Raw genomic sequence first — 25,267 nt, 5'->3', positions numbered from 1 at the left:
ATTGATGTTATGTAACATACCAGCTTTATAACACTTAGAGTGTATGTAGTCTAGTCTAATCTAATGTGATGTCAGATGATAGTCTTGCTGCCTCTCTGCTACATATTCTCCATCTCTCTTGTTATCATATTAGTGTGAACTGTTAGCTAATAACAAACCATTTTTAATTCTGTATCTTGTAAAAACAAGTCAGGAAAAACTTATAACACTTCCATAGTCGAAAAAGATTCCAACGTGACACACACACTTAACACCGCAGTGTTATATGAGCTAACAGTACATTGTTGCTCAGAACTGTACAACACACTCCTCTGGTATTTAACTCACCATCAGTTCTCCTCTGCTGGCAGAAGATAATAAATCTAACTCCTAAAAACACTTTCTCTCTACGTGCATTCTCCTCATGGCTTTTATGTCCGTACACCCAACTCTTCTCTTTCTCTTCTTCTTCCCACTTTCCTGTGCATAGTTTACTTGTTTCCATAGGAACCGCGAGTGCAGCTTTCCTTACATGGACAGGCTGTCACAGCCTGTCACACACAGGGGGTGCAGCGCTGCAAAGCAAACCACAGCGGAGTGTGTGTAGTGTGGAGCGTGCAGACGTCAGTGGCTCTAATGATGACAAATGTAGTGCAGAAGGCCTGACGCTGCAACTGCTGCAGAAGACACCATCTGTTTCTGATACACTGAGCGCACAAAACATGTTTCACAGCTTTAAGATTTCAGAATATGTTTGAGGACATATGTGTCAAACTTAAAGAACAGAATTAATTCAGTAATTGGAATATATTTTTGGACACTATTCTGTATCAATAATCTTCTACACCACTGGTTCACAACCTGGGGATCCCAACCCCCACCAGGGGTGGCCTAAGCTTCATGGGGGGTCGCAAGGCCTTCTTGATTTCTTGAGGGCTGTGAGAAAACTGTGAGAAAATATATATACAGTATGTCTCAGCATTTCATTAATTTCTGTGAAGAAAAAAAGTAAATGTAATTGTTATTTTTAAAGTTTAGATTGTTATTTAAGATGTAAACTTGAATAGACATGAACACAAGCTTCACTCTCGGTTAAACAGCCTTTTCCTGCATTAGAAAAGCACGTAGTTAAAACAACCAAACAGTTAACATCAGGGAGAAGGAAACACTGAATATATCAAAAAGAAGCCTATTAAGTATGTATGATAGTTAAACATTAAAAAGTATACATAATACAGACAGAATTGCATAAGAATTCCTAAAAATAAGAGGAAAACTCATCTCTGATGCAGTGAAATATTCACAGGAAATAATCTGCTCAATATTCACCCAAACTGCTGGCTTTGCATAAACTTCCTGCAGTTACTGTGTTCACTACACTATTAGTGTTAATTGTACAGTTTGTCAGTTATTCTTTACTCTTATTGTTATGCAATGAATATAAAATGAAATATCCATAAGATATGTCAGTTGGTCAGGGGTCTGTCAGTTTTCTCTAGAATAGGGGTCCCTTAAGGAAAAAGGTTGGTACACATACACAAATACAGCAGGTCAACCTGGTACAGGTTATATATTACATACAGTATATTATATATATATGAAGTATATGTAACTTCAAAGTATTCAAAATTCAAATTATTTCCATTATCATTATTAGTAGTGGTACAAGTTGTAGGAGTTGCAGTAGTATAGCAGCTCTTGGCTTGCAGGTTTTTCGAATGTGGGCCTAATGTCAGTTTTTCGGCCTATTTTGTAACAAGCAAAAACAAAAACCTCTCAGTCCCACCAGTCAGAGAAGTTTTTCATTCAAAAGCATAAAACCTGCTCGTCCTCGGATGAGCGGCCGCGCGCAACGAAGACAGAAAACGTGCAGTGAAGAAAGAGACAGAAAGTGCGTCAAGTTACACAAACACACACGGAGCACAGCCGGAAACAACGCAGCCGGCCTTCAAAGTAAAACTATGTTTATTTTTTTCTATATTAATAACAAAATTTTTGCTATTCTTGTTATCTGTTATCTTACTTTTTATACTTCACATGTATACTATTGAAGAAAATTAGTTGCATTATGTTTACAAACCTTTAAACTTTGACTTGCTGCTGTAACAACTCAATTTGCACAAGCTGGGTGCATTAAAGTCTTAATACAAACTGGTCAGTACCTCGTGATTATCCTGAGGAGTAGCCTACAATATAATATTACATTATTTACTCGTTATTTCTGTTTCAACTTTCCAGTCTTCCTTTTCATTTTAATTTTGGGTAAAGTTGTCTTTACCATTGCTGCAGTGATGTGTTTTGTTCTTGTGGTTGAAAGTGAAGGTACTTTCTTTACAAACAGGTTAATCATGGAGGAAATGAAAAACTCACCACTGGGTCCACCTAACTTGTTGTTTCCAAAGCTTTCAACCACATCTCTCAGTTGTCATCAAGATGTTTTCACTGTTATTAAGAATGAACAAGAATGTTATTTGGTGTGAAACTTCGGATTACTTAACTTACTACTTCAGTCTCATCAGAGATCATCATAACTATGCAACAAGAGGCAGCTTAACAAACATTATTCCTTTCAGATTCAATTTCTGCAGACAAAAACACATTTTTACACACTGCTGCAGTTATCTGGAGCAGTTCTCCAAGTTCTCTGAAGGAACAACAGACTGAAATAAATGATGGTTGATGAGAAGTCAATCATAAGTGTGTTTTGCTTGTTGTATGATTCTTCTGTTTTTGTCTTTGTCTGTTGGTTAGTTTGATTGGGTGTTTTGTTATTGCATGTGTTTGGTTTTAACCTTTTATGGCTTGTGAAAATAAAGCAATGTCTACCTGAGACCCCTTGTCACACGTTGCATTGTAATGAAAGATGACTTATTATGTTTTATTTTAAAAACTTAGAAGCTTACGGAGATAAAATGCAGGAATTCACAATAAATAAAGTGTATATACTATGTTGTGTATTGTCAGGACTGAGTGACTGCAGTATTACATGTGCTTTTATTGTTGTCAGGTAAGTCTATCTACCTCGATGAGGCTTTTCATTTTTCTTTTTTTTTTCTCACAGTTTTGATTATTGAAATTTTCCAGGCATACATGAATCAGTAGTTCAATTTCTAAGTCTAAATGTCCATTTCAGGACAGGTAAGTATACATAGGTAAATACCGCTATACATGGAGATATAGACATTAATAGTGATAATAAAAGTGAAGTAAAATGTACTTAACTGAAAACAAATAGAGAGATAGTAGTAGTGATACTAAAATCTATGTCGAAAATAATTAATTATACAGACAAGAGTACTCCTCTATTTGGAATAATCCATCTATTGAAATAAGACAAAAAAAACCTTGTTTATGGAAATCCTGGCTGGAGGGGAATTTGAATAAGATTGGAGATCTGTATAAGGTTAGGGTGTTTTATCATTTCAAGAGATTAGTGAACATTTAAGTCTGAAAGAGAAGAGGGATTTTTGGACACACCTCCTGTTAAGAAGTAGCATTGGAGCCCCAGGCGACCCTCATAGTTGATGATATATGGGATACAGTATTAAGTATCAAATGATGTGCTTTAAAATGTTATGTCTATATGCTGATACATTTTTTTTACCTCTATGTATTTGTATTTAACATGGATATATTGTTTATATGGAAATGTATGTTTGTCTGCTCTTTTTTTCATATTCATATTAACAATACAATACTTTTTCCAAAATGGAAAAATAGATAGATAGATAAATAAATAAAAAATAATGGAGATATGGTAAGAGTGATACTAAAAATATAAGTAAGAAAAATATATCGTAAATAAATAAATAAAAAATAGAATAAAATAGAGAGATAGTAATAGTGATGCTAAAAATATAAGTAAAAAATAATCTAGAAAAATAAATAAAATAGAGAGATAGTAAAAGTGATGCTAAAAATCTCAGTAAAATTAATTCATTAAAAATAAATAAATAAATAAACATTTTTAAAAAACAGGCTTTTAGTTGGACAGTTTAGACAGGAAGACATTTTCAAAATGGCGTCAGCTTGACGCTCAGCAGGGAGGAGGAGGAGGAGGACGAGAAGGAGGAGGGGGGAAGAGGTTAGAGGAGGAGGAGGAGGAGGAGAGGAGAAGAGAGGAGAGGAGGGCACATTCAGACAGACATTGTTACCAACTCGAGGAGCGGCGCAGACCTCGTTGCTACACGTGAATTTTTCGGCACAACATTCAGGTAAAAAGTTCCTTCAAATTAAACCGGTTTATCTTTCATCTCGTACCGGGAGTGTTTCCCATCAACGGCCGCCTCCTCTGCTGCCGCCCGGCTCGGCTACATTTGCAACGGTTACTCTCAGTTAGGATGAACTAACCGTCATCTTTTGTCTCCCGCTGCGTAGCTTCACATTTTATCTGTTTAATTCAATAAAAATCCGCTTTTAAGTGTGTCAGTTACAACCGGACACGAACAACCGTTACACTTTTAACAGCAACGGTTTAAATTCATGCTAGGAGGAGGCAGAGGAGGACGCGCAGGTAGCTGCTAACACACTAAATATCACTTACAAGAAAAATTAACCTTTAAAAATGTTCGCCGGGTTTGTTTTAACATTCGTGTTGTAAAGTAGACACATGTTTACAAGAAAGTCTTATTTGTGTTTTGCTTGTCAAGTGAATGGAAAGCTGTTGGTTGTGTTTATGGGTGTGTACCGTTAATTTACATATAATTGTCTAAACTGTGTCACAGCATTCAAATACACCAGTACCAGAGATAAATGGATAAATTACCATAAGGTCACTTCTACTTATTCTACCACAAAAACACTGTTAATACCCAAAGAAATACATTTATACCACTAATGCTTTGTTTATTCACCTTATATGTGATTATTACTCTTGACAATGATATATTGCTGTTAATTAATGCTGTTAATTTTTATCATTCATTCATACAATTCACCCACTACAGCACTTAAAAAGCCATTACCACCCCTCTTGAAACAGGCTTTTGTGTGTTTTTTTTTCTCAATTGCAGCCTGTAATTAGTCAAATCTCCATTAAAAAATGGTCAGTTCTGTGGTACCATCTTCAAAATACACCGTATATGTTGCTAATGAGCAGACTGAATTGAATTTTTCTGCTTTCATTTTTCAGATCACAGGCTGAAACATCATCTACGTCAGCGGCGGCTGTCAGACATATTTGTCCGGAGCATCACTGCCTGTCCTTCCGAGGTGGGAGGAGGGAGTAGCGCGAGAGACGTTCGGTCACAGCTCAGCATCTTAAAGGACCACAGCATCTCTCAGGTGATGGAGGTCTTGTGACGCGCCGCCGCAGCCTGCCGCCGACCCGAAATCCCACGGGCAATGGATGCAGCCAGCTTCAGCCATGGCCGTGTCGGATTACGCCGCCAGACTGTTTCTCTGTGATGTGAAGAGGAGGAAGGGTCGCAGACTACCAGACAGTCCTAAACACTCCATAAGCCTTGTGATTTCTCCTTCCTGGTGACGGAGCCAGATGCAAACAGGGTTTAACCTCTCTTCCTAACCAACCGCCCTCCCCCCCACCCTCTCTTCTTCTCTTCTCCTGTACGGACCAATCATGGATCTCCTGTGGGCGCTGGCTGTGTCCATGTTGACCGTATGTGTCGCCATCCCCATGGATGCAGCTGCTGGGAGCCACAGCCTGTTCACCTGCGAGCCCATCACCCTGCGCATGTGTCAGGGGCTGCCCTACAACTCCACCTTCATGCCCAACATACTGAACCACTACGACCAGCAAACCGCCGCTCTCGCCATGGAGGTACAGTAACGCTGCTGAGAGATGTCAAAAGCTTCTGCTATGTCCATATTATTACTGCTCAACTAGAGCTGAAACAATCAATCAATCAGCAACTGTTTTGATAATTGAAAATGCCTAATATGTGTTAGTTCCAGCTTCTAACTTGTGAGGATTTGCAGCTTTTTTGTCTTATGAAAGAGTAAAATGAATATCTTTGACCTGTAGACTGTAAATCAGACAAAACAAGCATTTTGAAGACATCACCTTGGGCTTTAGGACATTGTGATTTTTACTATTTTCTGACATTTTATGGACCAAACGATTGATCGATTCATTGAGAAATAATCTCCAGATTCATCAGTAATGAAAATAATCTCTAGCTGCATCCTTTTATCTGACATTCCCTGGAAAATCCAGGACAGATAGTTGCTGATATTTTGTGCTGTTGAATACTGACCAATAAGGTGTCACTTTCTCCTTGTTGTCATTTCGACCATAATGAGACTCACTGAAATGTAGGATTTGGAAGTTGTTTTAGTTGCATTAGCAGGTTTGCGGACCTCACCCATCCATTCGATGAAGGCTTTTTAAAATAAAACCTATAGTGTGCATATTTATAAATATTCTGATTATAAGTAAAAGTGTAAAAAGTGCAAGAAAAATGAGATAGGGGTGTCTGATTTAGTCTTAGTCATAGATAAACCTTTTTATTACAGGTGAAGAGCATAACTAACAGATATCATATAAAAGAACAAATGTTTATTGTGTGTTATTCTGAAGTGTTAGCTAGTTGTGTTGCTGTTGTTCTTATTCCCCACAAAAATTGACTTTTTGGAGATAACAAGGTTTTTATGGAAAATGCCATATTACATCTTATTTTTTTACAACGTGAGCATGTTTTTGATCTGCGTTTTCTTGCCGCTCTCTTCCTGTCTCTGCGTTTTCCTTTCTGGAGCTGAAATGATGAGTCGATCAGTCGATTTAGTTGATAGGAAGACAATTGATTGGCGAGTATGTTGATAATCAATTAATAGTTTCAGTCATTTTTCAAGCAAAAATGTCAAACATCGTCTGGTTCCAGTTTTTCTTACATCAATTTAAACTGAATATCTTTGGACAAAAGAAGACATTAATGCGAAAATAATTGTTAGTTGTAGCCTTTAATACTTGAAAATTTAAGCATATTTCCATATCAGCATATATTTTTTTACAAGGTGACCTTTTCTCGTTTGTTTGCTTGTAGTATCTCCTCCCTCTTTCTTCTTGTCTGTGACCTTTTCTCAGCATTTTTCCTCGGGTCCTTTCACTCATAGTACAGTCAGACACACACACACACACTCACATTTAAAAGCAGACAGCATCTCTATCCACATGTATACAGTCAGGTCAGGGGGTTTGTGGAATAATCCGCCTTCCTCACATGTTAAATAAGTGCTTCTGTGTGTGTATACGTGCTGCACCACCTGCCCCATGGACATCACTAGCCTAGATTGCTATCACCACGGCTAACTGGGTATCTGCTGAGAGTTGGTAATATCAAAGTGCTAGCCTACTTTAATTTGGCTCCTCTCGCTCGGGGGATTGGGAGTGTATTACCAAAACATTAAGCAGAAAATTAAGTTTTAATATTTGTCCCTGGGGGCCCACGAGAACAGTGCATTATTAAACGCCACTGATTTAACAGGGAGTGTTGTCCTAAAATGGTTCCAGGCCGCACATCTGGCACGTTGACAGACAGACAGACAGAGTGATTTACCACAACATGTAGGGACTCCTCACATCATTTGCTGTGCTTCAAAGCCATTTTACATAACAGGCTTTTGAGTTATAAGTCAACTTGGACTGTGAGTGAAGATAACAAACTGTGCCTTGTTTCAGTTTGGTTCAGCTGATGGATTAAAGCTCTGCTTCCAGTTTTCACTCCGTATTTTATTGTTTCTCCCCTTTTTAGATAATCTATAGATTCACCAGCCACAGCATCTCCACTGTTGTGGCTGCGTTATCCTCTTTCAAACGCGGAGATGAGCATTTAAACACAATCACGGAGCAGATGCATCACCTCGTTAAGTTAATCCCATCTTTTATATATGGCTGATCCCTCTCGAAGCTCAATCTATCGAGCAATTACTGGTCAAACGGCACCAAAACATTAGACTGGAGGCTCTGCTGGCTGTAACTATCCGCCGGTCTGTCAATCTATATTTATCTCGGTTTATCCATTCGTAGCATCGCGCATCCCATTGGCTCCCGCTCCCTCTATCACTTTTACCCTTCGACCCCACCCCGCCCTGCCTGGCACAGCAGTGATGTGGACGTGTAGAGAGAGCCCTGCCGGCCATCTGTGCCTGCTCCACCTCGCCGTGCTCAGCATAGATGCACCGAGAGGATGAGAGAGAGAGATGAGAGAGATGGAGGGCGGGAGGAGCCGTGTGCCACGAAAATCAGGGTTATGTAACCTCTGAGCATGGCATGCCCGGCTCTGGGAGCACGCATCACATCCTAACACATCACAGCTGCACTCGCGTTCGGAGCTCGTCTTTAGAAAAAGATGCAAACGCTCCCACCGCTGCTGTCTCGCCTGTCTGCTCATAACCACGCTCTGTGCCGAAATATTCACTCTCACAACTTCTGGGTTCAGTCACTCTGTCATGTTGCACTCAAACATCTTCACAGAGTGATTTTTTTTTGATGCTTTTAGGAAAATACAGTTTGATTTACATTGTGCAAATCAGATAGATGTGTTTTGGCTGTGTTGTTTTTGAAGCCAGGTTAGCTTTTTACGCCTAATCACAGCGCAGTGAACAGAGATGCACTTCTGGTTTAGACGGTGTTCACTTCGATTGGTCATGGATCAACAATTAAGTCTCTTTTAGAGCTCACAAGTGCTCGCTGAGTTTGGAAAACATATAGAAACCCCAATAGGTTCCAAATCACGGAGACTACGCCTCTGTTTGGCTCTTGTTTTTTTTCCAGATAACTCTGCCTACATTCAGTTCATGGGAGAATTCAAAGCCTATAAGATGTTGAGTGCAGCCAAATGAGAATTGACAGTTGATTTTAAAGGGAATTAGGTCCACTGAATAGCCATGATAATGATGATGAATGCCCTGCACCGTGGAGAAACTGGGAGTTGGACGAGAACCAACGCCTGCCGTTCTTGCTGTTTTTGTCTGAGCCCCCTGAAGTGTTGTCTCTCTGAATTTCTTTTTTTTTCATTCAAGGTTTTTTCAAGGTTTTGGAAAAGTGGACGCTATTTGTCTTGATATTGTTATAAACTTATGAGAAATACCAGTAATATTTCTAAAACTAGTCTAGTGATGTTCTCATGATCATATTTCATCTAAAGGTTGGTGTTTAGGATGGTGACACAGGACCCGTTTGGTGTATGAGAGATAGACAGAAAAACCACATTTACAGGCTGGATTCACACAGGGAGAAAAAAAAACAGGTTTTTAACCTCATTGCACAAATAAATCTTTTATGGCTGTCTGAACAGGAAACAACACAAACAAGTCGATTTCTAAAAAAAAAAAAAAAAAAACAGGATTTTCTGTTTTCGGTGTTCATCCTCGCTCAGTCAGTCTTCGCTGACCGCCCAATGACCTCGCAGCTGAAGTGGGACAGTGACCTCGGGGCTGGGAATCGGCTATTTCTGTGCCACAATGATACTGTGCCACACTCTTACAAGACGATTCGGAGCGTAGCGGATTTGACTGGCATTACAAAAAGAAAAAAAAGAAAAAAGAAATGGGCTAAAATCCCCTTTTTTTTTTTCTTTTTTTTTTTTTTAGAGATAGATGCACGCTGTAGCTACCGGATGAATGTAAAGTAGCGTGGCTTCATCACAGTAAATCAATTAATCTGGTACAAACTGTCCTGGGCATCCAAAGCAGATGGCATCAGGATCACGGCTTTGTGATAATATACAGAGTGATATCATCTCTTTAATGGTCATAGTTGATCAGTCCTTCGCCAATGGATTTACATTTTCTTCAAGAAAATGTCACGATATGGTCCTAAACCTTCCTGTTGCTTTGTCTCTTGAGAAACAACATTTCTAAGACCTACTGTGTAGTTAAAATGACATTTTATACTAAATTTTCATATCAATCAACACAGCAAAAAAGGTTATTGTAGATTTTATTGTACAGTTGAAAGAAGACATCAAGTGCAGAATGATTGCAAATATCTTTTATTAGTAAATAATTCATAGATAAACAGGAAAATAAGCTTCTTTTCCTCCTTTTGTGTTTATCAGGGGTAAATAAATGATGCTTCCATGAGGAGAGGAGATGTGGTGACGTGGTTTTCAGGAAGGGTTGGAGGAGTCATGTGACTGTCGTCGTAAAAGTAATGAGAGCAGGGACTGCACCAACGTTTTCTTCAAGGCCAGATGAGTCGAGCGAGGTTCAGGGCCGACTGAAGATAGACAAAGTTAATTCAATTAGACTGATCGGAGGTTGTGTTTACATGAAGCCAAAGCAAAGTCAAAGCAAATCATTTTTTAACGGCAGCAAGATAACAAAAAACGAATGTCGTCTTGGTTAAACAGATCCTGGTGTGTTGTTATGTATTCTGCCTGTTTAGGCCTTTTTACTCGCTCATGTCGGTGTAACCTCTGTATATGGTATCTGTTTGTTGCGTGCAGTGACACAAAGACTAATCAATAGTCTGCTCAGTCCCACTCACACCCTTTCCCTCCTCCTTTTCCAGGTTGTTAAATCAGCCTCTTGTCTCGGGGTTTTACAGTCGGTCCAGATAAACTGTGTCATGTTACAACTATTGTACAGAATAACCCAGATACTCCACCCAGGCTGTGTGAATGGATCTGTAAAGGAGAGGTGAGGTGTGTGAGTCTCTGTAAAAAGCTGATAACAGCCCTCTGATGGCTGCAAGTTTGCTCAGACATGCAGCAGTGTGCTTTAAAAAAAAAAGAAAAGAAAGTGCACCATTTAACTGTTAGCTTATTGTGTTAGCAAGTAAAGATGTATCCCAGCTAAACACACACACACACACACACACACACACACACACACACACACACACACGTAGACACACACATAGACACAACATGGTCTGATAAATCCTACCCAGCGTGACCCAGGCTATAAAAGAGCCTCTTGTTTTATTTAATGTCCAACACCGTGTTTATTGGCTGGACTGAATGAGAAGCACATCCAGAGAGCAAGTCGCTGGTCCACAACAACCTTTCTCCAAGTGTGTGTGTGTGTGTGTGTGTGTGTGTGTATGTGTGTGTGTGTGTGCAGACACTACACACTGTCAGAACGCAAGGTTTTCAAACACTTTCTTAGCGGTGAATGACACGGCTGACTCGGTCAACCCATCCCTCTTCTCCCTCCCCCCCCTCCACCTCCCTCACCCATCTCTTTTGTCCTCCCCTTCCCCCTATGCAGGGCTCACCCGTTGCCCAGGAAACGGTCCCAATTGTGTTGTTAACAAAGGGAGCAGAGGCTTTCTTGCCTCCCGGGAGGTGGTCCCCTCCGCCCCGTACCCTGACCTCCTCGAACCCTGCTCTCCTCCTTCTTCCTCCTCCTCCTCCTCCTCCTCCTCCTCTTCCCTGGTGATGCATCACTCGTCGTCATGGCGCTGCGCTTGGAAATTTGGAGAATTGGAATGGCAGCAGAGGAGAAAGGAGGATAAAGGAGGGGGAGAGAAATGTAGGAGGCTGAAGGAGGGAGGTTGGGGGGGGGTTGTGGGGGGGATGATGGGAAGAGAGGTGACTGGGACGTATTTCTAAAAAGAGCAAATCAACACAGACCAGTTGGCCACGGTGGGCTTCTTTGTCAGCAATTCATCAGTCACAGCATCTTAGCAGCTGACTCAAAGCCATCATTAAAAACTCATTACTTTAGCATTTGGTACGTACATGCAGCCACATTTGGATGCACTTCAATGGATCGGGCGTTTATTAATAATTAATATCACGCCATTCTTGATCTTTATTCAAAACGCGCTGTATAATCTTAAAACTGCATAGAGGTGAAACTAAGGTCAAAGCTGTTTTTCTCAATTCTTCAAAGGCCGACATTTAGGATATTTTAGGTTTTCACCCAAGAGAAATATTCTTAATTAGACACGTTTATGTTTATGTTGAACAGCAATATAAAGTAGTATCATTTTATATGACGTATTTACATATTTGGCTCCTCGTTTCAGTTTGTGAGGTATTTAATCTTATCACCAAAGTCAAAGTCAGTCTGGTTTTTGAGATGATTTACACTCAGTAGCTTGCAACCATGTGAATGCAATTAACTACAATTAATGAGCTGTAGGACAGCAAACTAGCAGCAGACTCTGCAGAATTATGTCTTCAATACCAGATCATCAAAAGGAAAGCAAAATATTTTCTCTATTCTAAAAATGTTAGGAAAAACACAGGTATAAATAATAGAATTAATGACTCCATGTCATTGCTTATGTTATTAATAACACATGTTCTTCTAGTAAGAACAGCTGCAATAACCAGCGACATCTAACCAGACATTCAACTAACCAATCAGCCTGAAGTAATGGATCCAGTCAGACAAGTTAGCACAAGACAGGTCATTTCAGGTATTGAAGGATTATTTTTCATAAATGTGACCTTTTATTGTTTCTTTTCTAAGGGCTGAATAAACCCCCAGAATATGAGAACCAATCATGTTGCATATGTCTGTTTTTAATCAGGACAACGTCTTGTTGCAATGACATGATGGCAGAAAGCTGAACACTGTGAGTTCTCTGTTTCAGTGTCTTTATGTAGGAAGTCGTTTTCATCTCTTAACATTTGTGTCATTAAATTATATTTTTTTATCCTTTATGCTATGTTTTGTGCTTCTGACTGCATCTGGTAGTATTTGGTTTTCTGCTGTCAGGAAACGCTTCTCCCTCCTGCAGTTCTTCTTTTGTTGTGACAATTCATTGGGATATAGATAAATCATTTAGGGCTGCAAGTAATTATCTTCATGTATTAATCTGCAGATTATTTTCTCAATTACTCAATGAATCATTTGGTCTATAAAATATCAGAAAACAGTGAAAAGTGCCCGTCACAATTTTCCAAATCTTTGTTATTTACTATATCTCACTGTAAGATGAGGAAAATCTGCAACTTTTTCAAATTGAGAAGCTTGAAGCGTCAAATGTTTGGCATTTTTGCTTGATAAATGACTCCAATGATTAATTTATCATCAAAACAGTCACCGATTCATGTTAGTTTAAGTGATAATCAATAAATTGACTAATCGTTGCTCTGACGTCACTGATATTTAAAAACTGTAGCAGTTCTAACTACATTTACCCTCCTCAGTGGACGGTTTGTCGGCTCCTCCAGTTCTAACTGACACATGTGCGTGTGTGTGTGTTCTTGCTATTTCCAGATCGACATATTATTCCACATTTCATCAGAAATCCCCTAACAAACTGCCATGAATACGTAATGACTGTAGCAGCGGGTTTGAGGCTGAAATTACATTAGCATACTGCCCCCCCACCCTCCCTCCCTCCCCACCCCCCCAGGCCTGCATCATTCCACAGAGTTGTGTATTACACGCTTGATTCTCCTTACACGGCCGGCTCTAGGGTGAAAAGCACCATGAGAAACCCCTGGCCATTCATGGGACCAGCGGTTCACCAGCTGTTTCCAGTGTGGCCATTAACAGCAAATCACCATGGAGAGCATGTGGTGCTCCGCTGGGCCCTAAGATGTCGGTGTTTGGAGTTGTTTGGGCTGCTGACTCAGCCATATGCCCCATCCACCAGCAGTTCAGTTCAGTCGTGCCCACACTGGCTCACATGATGGCTTGACTGTAATAAAATGGCTGAATGGAGATACTGAAGAGATGGAGGGAGGAGGGGGGGAGGGGGGCTGAGGATGATGGAGGAGTATAAAAATAGAAAAATGAGTAGCATGATGAAAAGGAAGAGGGATGAATAAGAGGAGAGTTTCTTTTCCGAGTAGATCATCACTCGTTGTAGCCTATATATTTATTCAAGCATTTCCTGTGGCGTCTCCGCTTGTAGTACAGTACAGCGTCGTACACTGTGTTCCACTGAGCATATCGATAGCCCGCGGCAGTCAAAACGGAGTGGAAGAGCGAAGATGCAACCTCACTTGAGCTGCATTAGATCATGTTTGAGTGGTTAACTCATGCTGACAGGGCACCACTGATGAAGTAATAGATGTCACAGGACTGCAATCTGGCAACAAAACACAACGACAGGGAGGATAATCAGTACAGTAGCACCTTTTTCCCCCAGTACTCACTGGGCGGGATGCAAATGTTCTGCCTTTTTCAGAAAGGGTCAGTGTTATTTAGAGACTCTAGTTTCCTGTCTCTTGTCTGCTTTGACCCTGTTGTGCATGTAGCTGTAGTATGATATTAAAATAATACTTCATTGAAAAATGACTCCTTAATGTGAGTCGTGTCTGCAGAATAGTCACATATAACCTTTTCTATTGCTTTTATTTCAAGCTAGAAATCCTTTTTGATTTTGATGACATCCATCCAAGGCTGTTGTCGGTTTCTTTCAATGAAGTTTGTGTTTCTGTCTGTGTTTGGGTGTTTCAGTGTTGCTATGTTCATGTATTTGCATATATGTCTTCTGCCCTTTTAATACACACTGCTGCTGCTGCTGCTGCTGATGTCAACAATGAAACATTTCCTGAAGAGCAAATGGAAAAGCTTTCATGAATAGTTTGTGTAGGTTTAAAATACTATTCTTTAATATAATTTGGTGAATGTATTATTATTATTTTTATTATATGGATTATTTTACAATTAATCCATTAGTTGGTAGAAAATTAATCATTACATTTTTTGAGAATCTATTACAAGTTACAAACGTAAAGTTTATTACAAAACTTCCACAGAATATTTACTGTTTTTCTTTCTTTTCTACTATATTAAATGTCTTTTGGGTTTTCGGCTATTTTGAAATAGTCAACTTGGCCTCTGGAAGGTATTTTTATGGACCAAATAATTAATCAATGAATCAACAAAATAATCTGCATGTTAACTTCTGATGAAAACAACAGATACTTGCAGCCTTTAGTAAACTGAACTAAGTAGTTGGTAACACAGCTACTGGGGGAAAATGTTTTGTGACATCGGTACTCATATTTTTAAATTTTTTTTTTTTAATTGGTAAAAATTACAATTAATCTCAAAAGTCATATTTTAAAGTACTGAAAAAAGCAGACAGCCAGTGGTGAGAAGTCCTGAGACTCAAAGGTTTGATTGTGTTTGTAGCTGCGTTCACTACAGGAAGAGTTTTTAGTATGGCGTGATTGACGGTGCACATCTGCAGTAATAGACCAAAGTGGATCACTCTCATAGCCGTCGTGTTTATGCTTCATTGATAATTCCAGCTCTTAGCTTGCCTCTATTATTGTGTCATCGTACAGCGATGCCCAATGAAACGTGATGACTCCATTTGTACGGAAAATTACACGATCGACTGGTTGATTGATCTCGGTTATGACAGGCGTGTAAGTCACCTAAATTGAGCTAAGACTCCATTTAGACGTTACGGATTCTACGTGCAAACATAAATCCTTTTTTTTTCTCATCACTCATCTCTCGCTGATCCCCTCAGCAGCCTGAGCACCTCGACACCCACCTGTCTGTCTCACCATCACTTTCTGTCTCTTCCTTAGCGGCTGAACGTCCTCCTGCCACAGACGTGATATGGATAAGGCAATGACAAAAAGCTTTTTTCGGATGTGGGTGCTTTGTGCTTTGACGGCTAAGCCTAACATCCATTATAATCCTTTTTACATAGAGACATCACATGTGGGTGGCAGACTAGACTCAAACATGATGTCAGCCAGGAGAGGGATACGCACTGGTGTTACAGACATATGGCGGGAACACCATCGCAAGAAGATATTCCTCCGACAGCACCATCATGCATTTTCATTTTTAAGGCTACGGTATTACAGCAGCCTTTACTTCGCAATTCAAGTTTAAAAATCGAATCTTCTCTCGGTATGCGACTCAAATCTATTTATTTTTTTATGCTTACATCTGGGTCAGAAAAAGAGAGACTCAGCGATGTGTGGAAACTGAGCCATGTATGTTTTTGTATAAACTAAACTGTGTAATAACCAACCACAGCTGCTCCTCCTTTGACTCTGAACGGTCGCATTAGTTCAACATTTTTTACTTTTAAAGCGCCATGAAAAATATACAGAGAGCCAAGTGTATTTGAATGTGTTTTTAGATATCTGCAATTCAACTTGTCTTTCAGATAAACATACTTTCTTCAACAAGGAGACTGTGTGTGTGTGTGTGTGTGTGTGTGTGTGTGCAGGTCTCAATTTTAATCTAAACTGAACAAGCCGAACTAAATGTTTAGCTTGTTTAAACCACACGGACACATCCTCTTTCATATCAACCCATCTAATAAACACAAATTCCCCCCCTGCCTCTCTTCCTCCTCCTCCTCCTCCTCCTCCTCCTCTCTCCCTCCCCCCCTCACTGTCCCTGTCTGTCATACAGACCTCTGTCTTTAAATTTGGGGGGAGGGCGGTTAACGTGTGTCAGACTCACTTGGGTGTGGCTGGAGGCCTCTCTTTAACACACACACACACACACACACACACATACAGAGAAGTATATGCAAATCCACAGATACAGAAACATGTGACCGTGCACTCGTGGACACATGGATTTGTGCTTTCTCACTCGGTATTCCTGCACACATACGCACACACACGCATACTTACACTCTCCCTTTTTTTTTTTTTTTTTTTTTTGCATTTGCATATTAACAACGTTCCCTGCAGATGCTTCCTGCTCTCACAACGCCTCTTGGCTCACTTTATATGTGTGAGACCATTATTGTGCTGTTGTGTGGGTGTGTTAGCATGTAAATAATATACTTCCGTTGGTACTTTTTGCTTGTGTGTGTGTGTTGAATGAGTGTGTGCACAGTACTGCAGTGTGTCAGTCAGTCACAGCGTGGTCCTCCTTGTTACACAAAGGCCTTGTCAGCAGCAGCAGCAGCCCTCTGTGTGTGTGTGTGTGTGTGTGTGTGATGGGGGTTGTCGAGCTTGTAGCGCTCCTCCTTTCTGGAGGTTGGAGGGAAGAATCAGAGAAGGGATGGAGGAAGGGGGGAGCTGAAAATTGTGGGGGTGGAGGGGATTATTAGGAATGGGGCCAGTGTTGTTTTTATGGACTCATCTCCAGAAACTGTCAGACGACATGCTCCACTGCTCTCTTTGTGCCTCCCTTTGGCCCACATTTTTGAAGTTTGAACACTCTGGATTAAGACTGTGGTTGTTATCTGCCAAAACTGTTTCAAATAAAAAAAAAAAAATTGTGCTGATGTGTTTGATATATGTTTCTTTTTCTCTGCTTGCAGCCGTTCCATCCCATGGTGAACCTGCAGTGCTCTCCGGAGCTCAGGATGTTTCTGTGCGCTCTCTACGCCCCGGTGTGTACCGAGTACGGCCGGATGACTCTGCCCTGCCGCCGCCTCTGTCTGCAGGCCAAGAGCGACTGCTACAAACTGATGGAAATGTTCGGCGTCAGCTGGCCGGAGGAGATGGACTGCAACAGGTTGGTACAACAACCATCCTGCATTAGTAATTTAAGCAGATTTTCTTCTGGTGGGATGAGTAATAATGCAGCAGCAGACCAGCAAGCACATAAAACATGATTTGTTCTTTTTTACCAGAAATAAAACAGAAAAGGCTTAAAGGGTTCAGATTAACCTTAAAATCCTCAGACCCCAAAACTTTCTGTAAATGTGACGTTTATCATCCAGGTAATCAGTCACAGTCACATTTAACTCTGTGTGTTGAGTTCATGTAGTAATGAGAAGCTCCAACATTTGACTTTTGATATCTGGCTGCTAAATAATGACATTCACAACTACTTTTGTCCCAGAAGGCAAATGATAATAATTAAAAATACTTAACCAAAACAGAATTGCAGCTAAAGGTGTATCAATTATTCCTTCTTTATATAATTTGATAGTAAACTGAATATCTTTGTGTTTTGGGCTGTTAGTCAGATAAAGCAATAAATACGTCACTTTGGGCTTCACAACATTTTGACGGACATTTTTAACTATTGTTAATGTTAACAAGAACTACAATGTATTTCCAAATTGTCACATAATGTTCCCTGGAAGGCAAATGCAAACATATTTGCATAAATGCAAAGGTTTTGTTTTTTTTTTGTTTTTTTTAAAGTTTGGTATCTTTTACCATTTCAAATATTTTGGGCGTCCTGGTGCGTTTGGGGTCTACAGGAAGACGCTGATCATGTAATTGCAAAGTCTCCAGTTCAAGTCCAGGTGTTGACCTTTGTTGGATGCGATGTGACCACCAATCTCTCCTCTCATTTGCTGTTAACTCTCCCAAAAAACTTAAAATGGCCAATGTTTACCTGCATGACCACACAGTGATAAAGTTATTGTTCACTGTGATTGTCAACGATGTAAATGTTTCACCACTGATTGTCAGTAATTTCATGTTGTTTTGTTGTAAAAAGGTTTCTATTAAAAGCTTCACATCTGTAACAAACCCTGAGCTCATCATCTCTCGTCTCCACCCAGGTTGCCGGACTGTGACGAGTCCTACCCCCGTCCCGCAGACCTGCTGTCCAGCTCAGACACGACTGAATCCCCCATCTCCGTCCAGCGAGACTACGGCTTCTGGTGTCCGCGAGAACTCAAAATCAACCCCGAGTTCGGCTACTCCTTCATGGGGGTCCGCGACTGCTCGCCTCCGTGTCCCAACATGTACTTCACACGCGAGGAGCTGACGTTCGCCCGCTACTTCATCGGGGTGGTGTCCATCGTCTGCCTCTCCGCCACCCTCTTCACTTTCCTGACTTTCCTCATCGACGTGTCGCGCTTCCGCTACCCGGAGCGCCCGATTATATTCTACGCCGTGTGCTACATGATGGTGTCTCTGGTGTTCTTCCTGGGGTTCCTGTTGGAGGACAGAGTTTCCTGTAACGCTGCGATTCCCGGGAGGTTCAGGGCTTCGACGGTGACTCAAGGCTCCCACAACAAGGTCAGAAAGTCTTTCCTTGACTGTGAATCGTTTACTTGTTTACTTCTGCGAACATAATGATAATAATCCTCCATCTCTACTTTTCTTTCTCTCTGCCAGGCCTGTACGCTTCTCTTCATGGTGCTGTATTTCTTCACCATGGCCGGCAGCGTCTGGTGGGTCATTCTCACCATCACCTGGTTCCTGGCGGCTGTTCCTAAGTGGGGCAGCGAGGCCATCGAGAAGAAGGCTCTCCTCTTCCACGCCTGCGCCTGGGGGATCCCCGGCGTCCTCACCGTCACCCTGCTCGCCATGAACAAGATCGAGGGAGACAGCATCAGCGGAGTTTGCTTCGTGGGGCTCTACAACTTAACGGCACTACGCTGGTTCCTGCTGGTCCCACTGGGACTGGATGTAGTGGTGAGGAAGACTATAATAGAGCAAATGAGGCTGGAGAGACTCACTATTTTTGCCTTTTTGATTAATTCAGTCTCCTTAGCTTGTTATGTGTATTACAAACACAAATACCCTTTAGTAATATTGATTCTCACTGCTTCATCTTTCATGGGAGCAATTTTATTTCATTTTTTTTGCATTTTACAACCTTTTTGAAATGGATGATACTGTAGCTTTATTTAATTAATGCTGTTTTGGCTCCCAGTTTGAAAGAAGCATTCCTGAATGATAATAAATATAACATTTAAAACAGGTAAAAGATACAACCTCTCAACTGTCCATGATCTATTTAACAAGACGACTGAAAACCAGCAACCCCGTCTGTCTCTCATAGGTGGGTGTGGCTCTGCTGCTGGCGGGCATCGCAGCATTAAACCGAGTCCGCATGGAGATCCCTCTGGAGAAGGAGAACCAGGAGAAACTGGTGAAATTCATGATTCGTATCGGCGTGTTCTCCGTGCTCTACCTGGTGCCTCTGCTCACAGTCCTGGCCTGCTACCTTTATGAGAACAGCTACAGAAGCATCTGGGAGACCACCTGGGTCCAGGAGAAGTGTAGAGACTACCACATCCCCTGCCCCTACCAGGTAACACACCCGACTCTGTTCTAACCAAGGAGCTCTTTAGACATGAAAACACTGATCCTGATGCGCAGACTCTCTTAAACATGAAACGTCCAACTGGGACTTCAGAGCAGGAGGTAACAGCTGGAAGAAAGCTGATAAGTGCCAGATGTGTTTGGGTGCAAATACATTAGAGAGCAGGATACTCGGTGAGCTTGTGTGTCCCATATATGTCTGGACTCTGTGTGTGTGTGTGTAAACACAGTGTCGGACATTGACTTACTCTCACAGTCACACATGAGACTGTGTAGCCGTGACTCTCAGGCTGCTTGTTTTTTAACAGCTGAGTTGCTTCACAGAAGCTGCAGTCGCCTCCAGCAGCGGTACACAAGTACACACACTGCAGCTCATCTGATAGAGCTGTTAATAATTCAAATAGCTATTCTCTACCCCCCCCCCCCCTACCTCCCTCCCTACCTCCTCATCCTCTCTGTTGTTCCTCTCAGCCAGGTATAACCTCCCATGTGAGCAGCTGCCTTTGCACATCTGCTTTTAACGCTCCATTTTCAAAGTGTTCCTGCACGAGAGAGAGGAAAAAGAAAAAAATCCAGAGTGTGAGAGTGTTTCAGGTGTGCAGCACTCGTGTGTTGGTCTGTCAAATATTTACATTTTGACTTATTGTACATTTTAACAGTTGAGATAAATCTTCGCAGCACAAGACACAGTTGAACTCGTTGCACCTGCAGAAATGACCTGACTTGACTCGGCGGTGTCGGCATTTCAATCATTTTTTTTTAAAACCTGCCACGACATGACACGACTACAGCTGAGAGGAGATGCACTGAGGAGGATTCAGATCATCATAGTGCTTAATCTGTCACGTAAACGCTGCGTTGTGTAAGAGAGCAGTGCTGTAATCCAGTGTGTGTGTGTGTGTGTGTGTGTGTTTCTGCTGGGAGAGGACGGGGTCGGCGGGGTCATGATGGTTACAGCAGATCTGAACATGTGCTGCCCAGCTGAGTGCTGCACTGTCGTCATACGCTATACACCGCTACACCGTTTACGTGCTTCTCTTCTCTGTAAAAACTCTATACACCCCACCTCCAACCCCGTAGTATTCATGAAAGCACACACACACATGTACAGTATGTACTCACACACAGAAATCCATAACATGCATCAAAAGATAACGTGGACTCAAAGTGCCTTTCTATATTTATCTTAAAAGCCTGCCCCGAGGCACGGACCTCTACCGTGCTCAACAGCTCCTGAGTGATGCTCGACCCTTCCTCTGCACACACACACACACACACACACACACACACACAGTCAGATGCTGCGTCGCTATCACTGTGATTGGTCAAAGGAACAAGAGATGAAGGCTGTTTTCAGTCTTAAAGCTGATTTTAGCCTCAAGTTTAATGATCTACATTCAACTATTCGACCACTCAGGTTTTTAGCTGCCATGTAAAAAAAACGCAGCAGAACTTCTGACGTCCATCCAGTCTGTAACGAGGATGTCGGTCGTAGTCGTTCAGTTTCTTATCTCTCTGCTGTAATGAGTGTATCTGTGGATGGCCGAGCCTCGGGGGCTCTCCACCTTGCCCCCCCCCCACTCATAATGAGGCCATCATGACTGCATCTGTGTGTCAGAGAGGCAGAGAGCAGTAAACCGTATTTGTGTGGCTCTCTGCGTGGCAGCTGTAGCGCTGTCGGCGTGGCAGCGAGCAGCAGCGTGGTGACTCGTCCTGCTCTGTTTTGTCTTCTAAACTCCGGCTGGAAATAAATGACCTCATTCTCACTGTGACTAAACATCCTCTCTGTAATTACTGGTCATGAGTGTCAACTTATTTAAGATATTTACAGTCTAGACAGAACATATTTGGACGGTTAGACATGTTTTTTATTCATCAGGCTCTTTGCTTGAGCACATTCAATTTGAAATAAAGTAATAGACACGACATTAAAGTGCCAAATCTCAGCTTTAAAGCTTTGGTAACTTCCTGTGAATGAAGTGTTCATACCTGTATGTGTTTTCTTATATTTTTGGGTGATTGCATCGACATTAACAAGGCTTTGTATCACATCTGCGGTAGGAAATAGTCTATTAATGTCCTGCAACTTACCGTAAGTCAGTCGTCCCCTTTCATGTATGTATACACACACTCACACACACATATTCCTCCCTGGAGGCCGTCAGTGGGTGTATCACTGTAGCTGCAACCTTATTCTGTCTCTCTACCTCCAGCTCTTCCTCCCACGTCTACCAAACACACTCATGTGATTGATCTGTTTCTCTGTGTTTGTGTGTTTTTTCTGTGTAGGTGGAGCGCACCAGCCGTCCTGACCTGGCCTTGTTCCTGATCAAGTACCTGATGATGCTGATCGTAGGAATCCCCTCCGTGTTCTGGGTCGGCAGTAAGAAGACCTGCTTCGAGTGGGCCAGCTTCTTCCACGGCAAGAGACGCAAAGAGTACGTACATCAAACACTGCGAGCTTAAAGCTTCACGCCGTACTGACTCAGCTTCAGCTTTAAAAATGATGCTAAATATTTTAGTAGCAAACTATCTTTTAAAAGGTTTCTTACATAAGTTTTGTCCTGGTATTTTTAGCTCAAACAGAAGTATTCAGAGCATTTTGTCTCTTTGTAGTGATAATTAGATTTAAAAAAAAAAAAAAAAGAAGCCTTCTTTCAGTGCAGATTTGGCTCAAATCAGTTGGGAATGACACGTCTGTTTTAACGGCTTCCAACTTCCAATTATAACACAATACGACATGTTGACAGTTGTAAATGATTTTTAGTTTTGATATTTTTATTGAGTCTACCTTTCTGTGACGACAACTTAATGTTAACAAAATATAAGCTCTGATAATCCAAGTTCATTAAAACATGAAAGAAGCACCAAAAATACTGTTGGATTTAACAAAGGCTCAGTATCCATGGTTACAATTCCACTTTTGCTATACGCACTGAAACAAATTATTATTACTGAGCGTTAAAGGCACCCTGTGGAGTTTCCCTGTAAACAAATGAAAGTTATTTTTACATTCAGTGCTTCTCACCAGAATCGTTTGTATCCATGAGGTCTAACAAACATGTCGAGTCCTTTTCCTTTCACGTAAAACTGAACTAAAGCTGATTTCTTCTTGAATATTTTCAGTTCTGATTTGTTTATGTGCTTAATAGCAGTTTTCTTCTTCACTGCCTTTGTTGGCATGTTGTTACATTTATTTGTGTATCTGTAGATCAGTGTGTCCTTTATAATACAAACAAGGATTGAGGTCAAATGATAAAGACTGATGTTGAAACGATGCGTTGTTGTAGCCCGGTGTGTGTGTGTGTGTGTGAGGCTTTGTGTGGCTCGGTGGTGAACACAGGCCCTTCTCTACACTCACTCCCCTCCCCTCCAAACTCAGAGCATTAACCCCGTCTCCCACCGCCTGCTCCACACACTCTTCCATCCTCTTCTACCACACCCGACATCCCACCACCTTCCCCCTCTCCCTCCCCACCCTCCTGCGTCTCTCCCTGCCCTACCTGCCTCCATCCCCCATTTCCTCCTCCTCTTCCTCCTCCTCCTCCTCCTCCTCCACACCGCCCCCGCCCTCCTCCTTTCCCTGCTGCAGCGGGATGGTCAACGAGAGCCGACAGGTGCTCCAGGAGCCCGACTTCGCCCAGCTGCTGCTCAGGGACCCCAACACGCCCATCGTGAGGAAGTCACGGGGCACATCCACCCAGGGGACCTCCACCCACGCCTCCTCCACGCACCTGGCCATGCTGGACGAACCGCCCAGCGCCAGCACCAGCCGCGCCGGATCGGTCCGCAGCGCCCGCTCCAAGATGAGCAGCTACCACGGCAGCCTGCACCGCTCCCGAGACGGCAGGTGGGTTTCCAGGAGTTACCGCCTCAACTTTCACTCTAATAATCTACTGAAAATAACCTTTCCTTCCTCTCCATCGCAGATACACGGCCTCCAGTTTCCGGGCCGCAGACGACCGGATGCCCTACGGAAGCATGCCCCGCCTCAACGACCAATCACAGTCCAGGCACTGCAGCACCAATCGCCTGGACAGCCTATCGCGGCACGGCTCCACCCAGAGACTGGAGAGCCAGTCGAGGCACAGCAGCGTCAGGGACCTCGGCACCGCCACCCAAGCTGTTCTCGGTGTCCCTGGAAACGGGATTCACAGGGTGCTGGAGGAAGACGGAGCCACAGCCTGAACTGGAACTCTTGTTTGTTTTTTCTTCCAGGAACTTAAAGAATGTGCAAAGACCCACAGAAAACGTCAGTCGTGTCAGATCTGTTTCAATTTGGAAAACTGAGCTGAAGCACAAATACTTCTTTTTTTTTTTTCAACTGTAAGCTAGTTGACATCCAGCTGGGGACTGAGTGTGGATTGATGCCTTAAAAATGTCCTCTCAGCTTTACCTGATCTTACTAGCTGATCCCAAAAACTGATGATTTTTTTGTCTGACGTGTGAAAATAAAAAGACGAACCTTCTTCTACACTACTGAGCCAGTCAAGAAAGAAAATGTGACCAACACACAGAGAAAACTTCACTGGACTGTCTTTCCTTCTACTGTACTGTTTGTATAAAGGACTCTGAACAGGATTTGAGTGATAAAGCAGGGTATCTTTTTTTTCCTTTTTTGCACCTGTTGAGCTTCTCACGTCTCCATGTTTCAGTTTCACATGCCAGATCAAGAGTAGGTTGACTGAAATCATATTTGCTTGTGTTGTTTTCACTCTCAACTAGAAACTCAACATGTTGGTTAACAATTTGGCATTTTAGGCAACAAACAACTGGTTTTAAGTAGGGATGAGCAATATATCGATATTATACTGATATCAAATCATATTATAGCCTAAGTTTTGTTTTTTCCTGGTTTTACAGTGAAGTGACGTCATTTTCTGAACTTACCAGACTGTTCTTTTATTTCCCTTTAACCACTAAAGTCATTATATCCACATTACTGATGATTATTTATCAAAAATCTCATTGTAAATATTTTGTGAAAGCACCAATAGTCATCCCTACAATATTGTCGCAGTTATTTGGTCAAAAATAAACCAGTTGTTTGTTCCCTAAAATTCTGGCAAACACTCTCCACAAAAGCTGTACATGTCTCCTGAACTTTACAAAAACCTCCATCTCATTTTAAAAAGTTTTTTTTACAAGTTGCATTATGTCGCTGCATTGATGTGTGTAGTAACGAGAGGAAAAATGTCTCCTTCTGTCGGTCATTTTGAATGCAAGGGCTGAAACACGGGAACAAAAGCTGAATCCAAACTCCTGCCTTACAGTGTGAATAGAGACAATAGTGAGTTTATTGCCCTTTAAATTAGAGTCAAATTCTGAATAGTGTGTCCTTACTTGTATAGTTACTGTACATGTTAGACCAACATTTCCTCTAGCGGCAACACTTGTGCATAGGATGTAAAAACTGAACTTTTGTGGGTTCATTTGTTAAATTTTGTAATAAAGTTTTTATAAAAAGA

The 25,267-nt window shown here is 41.7% G+C and overlaps 2 protein-coding genes across 7 annotated transcripts in view; one reads left to right on the top strand and one right to left on the bottom strand.

Annotated features, from left to right (window-relative positions):
• fbxo16 (F-box protein 16) overlaps nt 1-4,318 on the bottom strand; it is a 12,071-nt gene extending 7,753 nt beyond the window's left edge. For all 4 annotated transcript variants that reach the window (XM_067573412.1, XM_067573416.1, XM_067573414.1 and 1 more), the window contains exons 1-2: nt 4,240-4,318; nt 2,350-2,421 (exon numbers count right to left, since the gene is read on the bottom strand). The gene's annotated coding sequence lies outside the window, so the exon portion shown is untranslated. The remainder of the gene's footprint in view (nt 1-2,349; nt 2,422-4,239) is intronic.
• On the top strand, nt 4,011-25,267 carry fzd3a (frizzled class receptor 3a). 3 transcript variants are annotated; one of them, XM_067573409.1, is made up of 9 exons: nt 4,011-4,193; nt 5,111-5,758; nt 17,105-17,301; nt 18,305-18,767; nt 18,867-19,166; nt 19,537-19,788; nt 22,089-22,237; nt 23,182-23,649; nt 23,729-25,267. In XM_067573409.1, the coding sequence occupies exons 2-9, from the start codon at nt 5,558-5,560 to the stop codon at nt 23,985-23,987; spliced, it is 2,289 nt and encodes a 762-aa protein (XP_067429510.1). In that variant the 5' UTR covers nt 4,011-4,193; nt 5,111-5,557; the 3' UTR covers nt 23,988-25,267. The 3 variants fall into 3 exon arrangements, with proteins under 3 accessions (XP_067429510.1, XP_067429512.1, XP_067429511.1); XM_067573411.1 differs by having other exon boundaries at nt 4,020-4,193; nt 23,392-23,649; XM_067573410.1 differs by lacking the exon at nt 4,011-4,193 and adding an exon at nt 4,402-4,492.

This window comes from Thunnus thynnus, chromosome 18 (assembly GCF_963924715.1).
Source record: "Thunnus thynnus chromosome 18, fThuThy2.1, whole genome shotgun sequence".
NCBI classification, from domain to species: Eukaryota; Metazoa; Chordata; class Actinopteri; order Scombriformes; family Scombridae; genus Thunnus; species Thunnus thynnus.
Note: the sequence above shows the minus strand (reverse complement) of the source record. Positions and strands in the feature narration are given on the sequence as shown.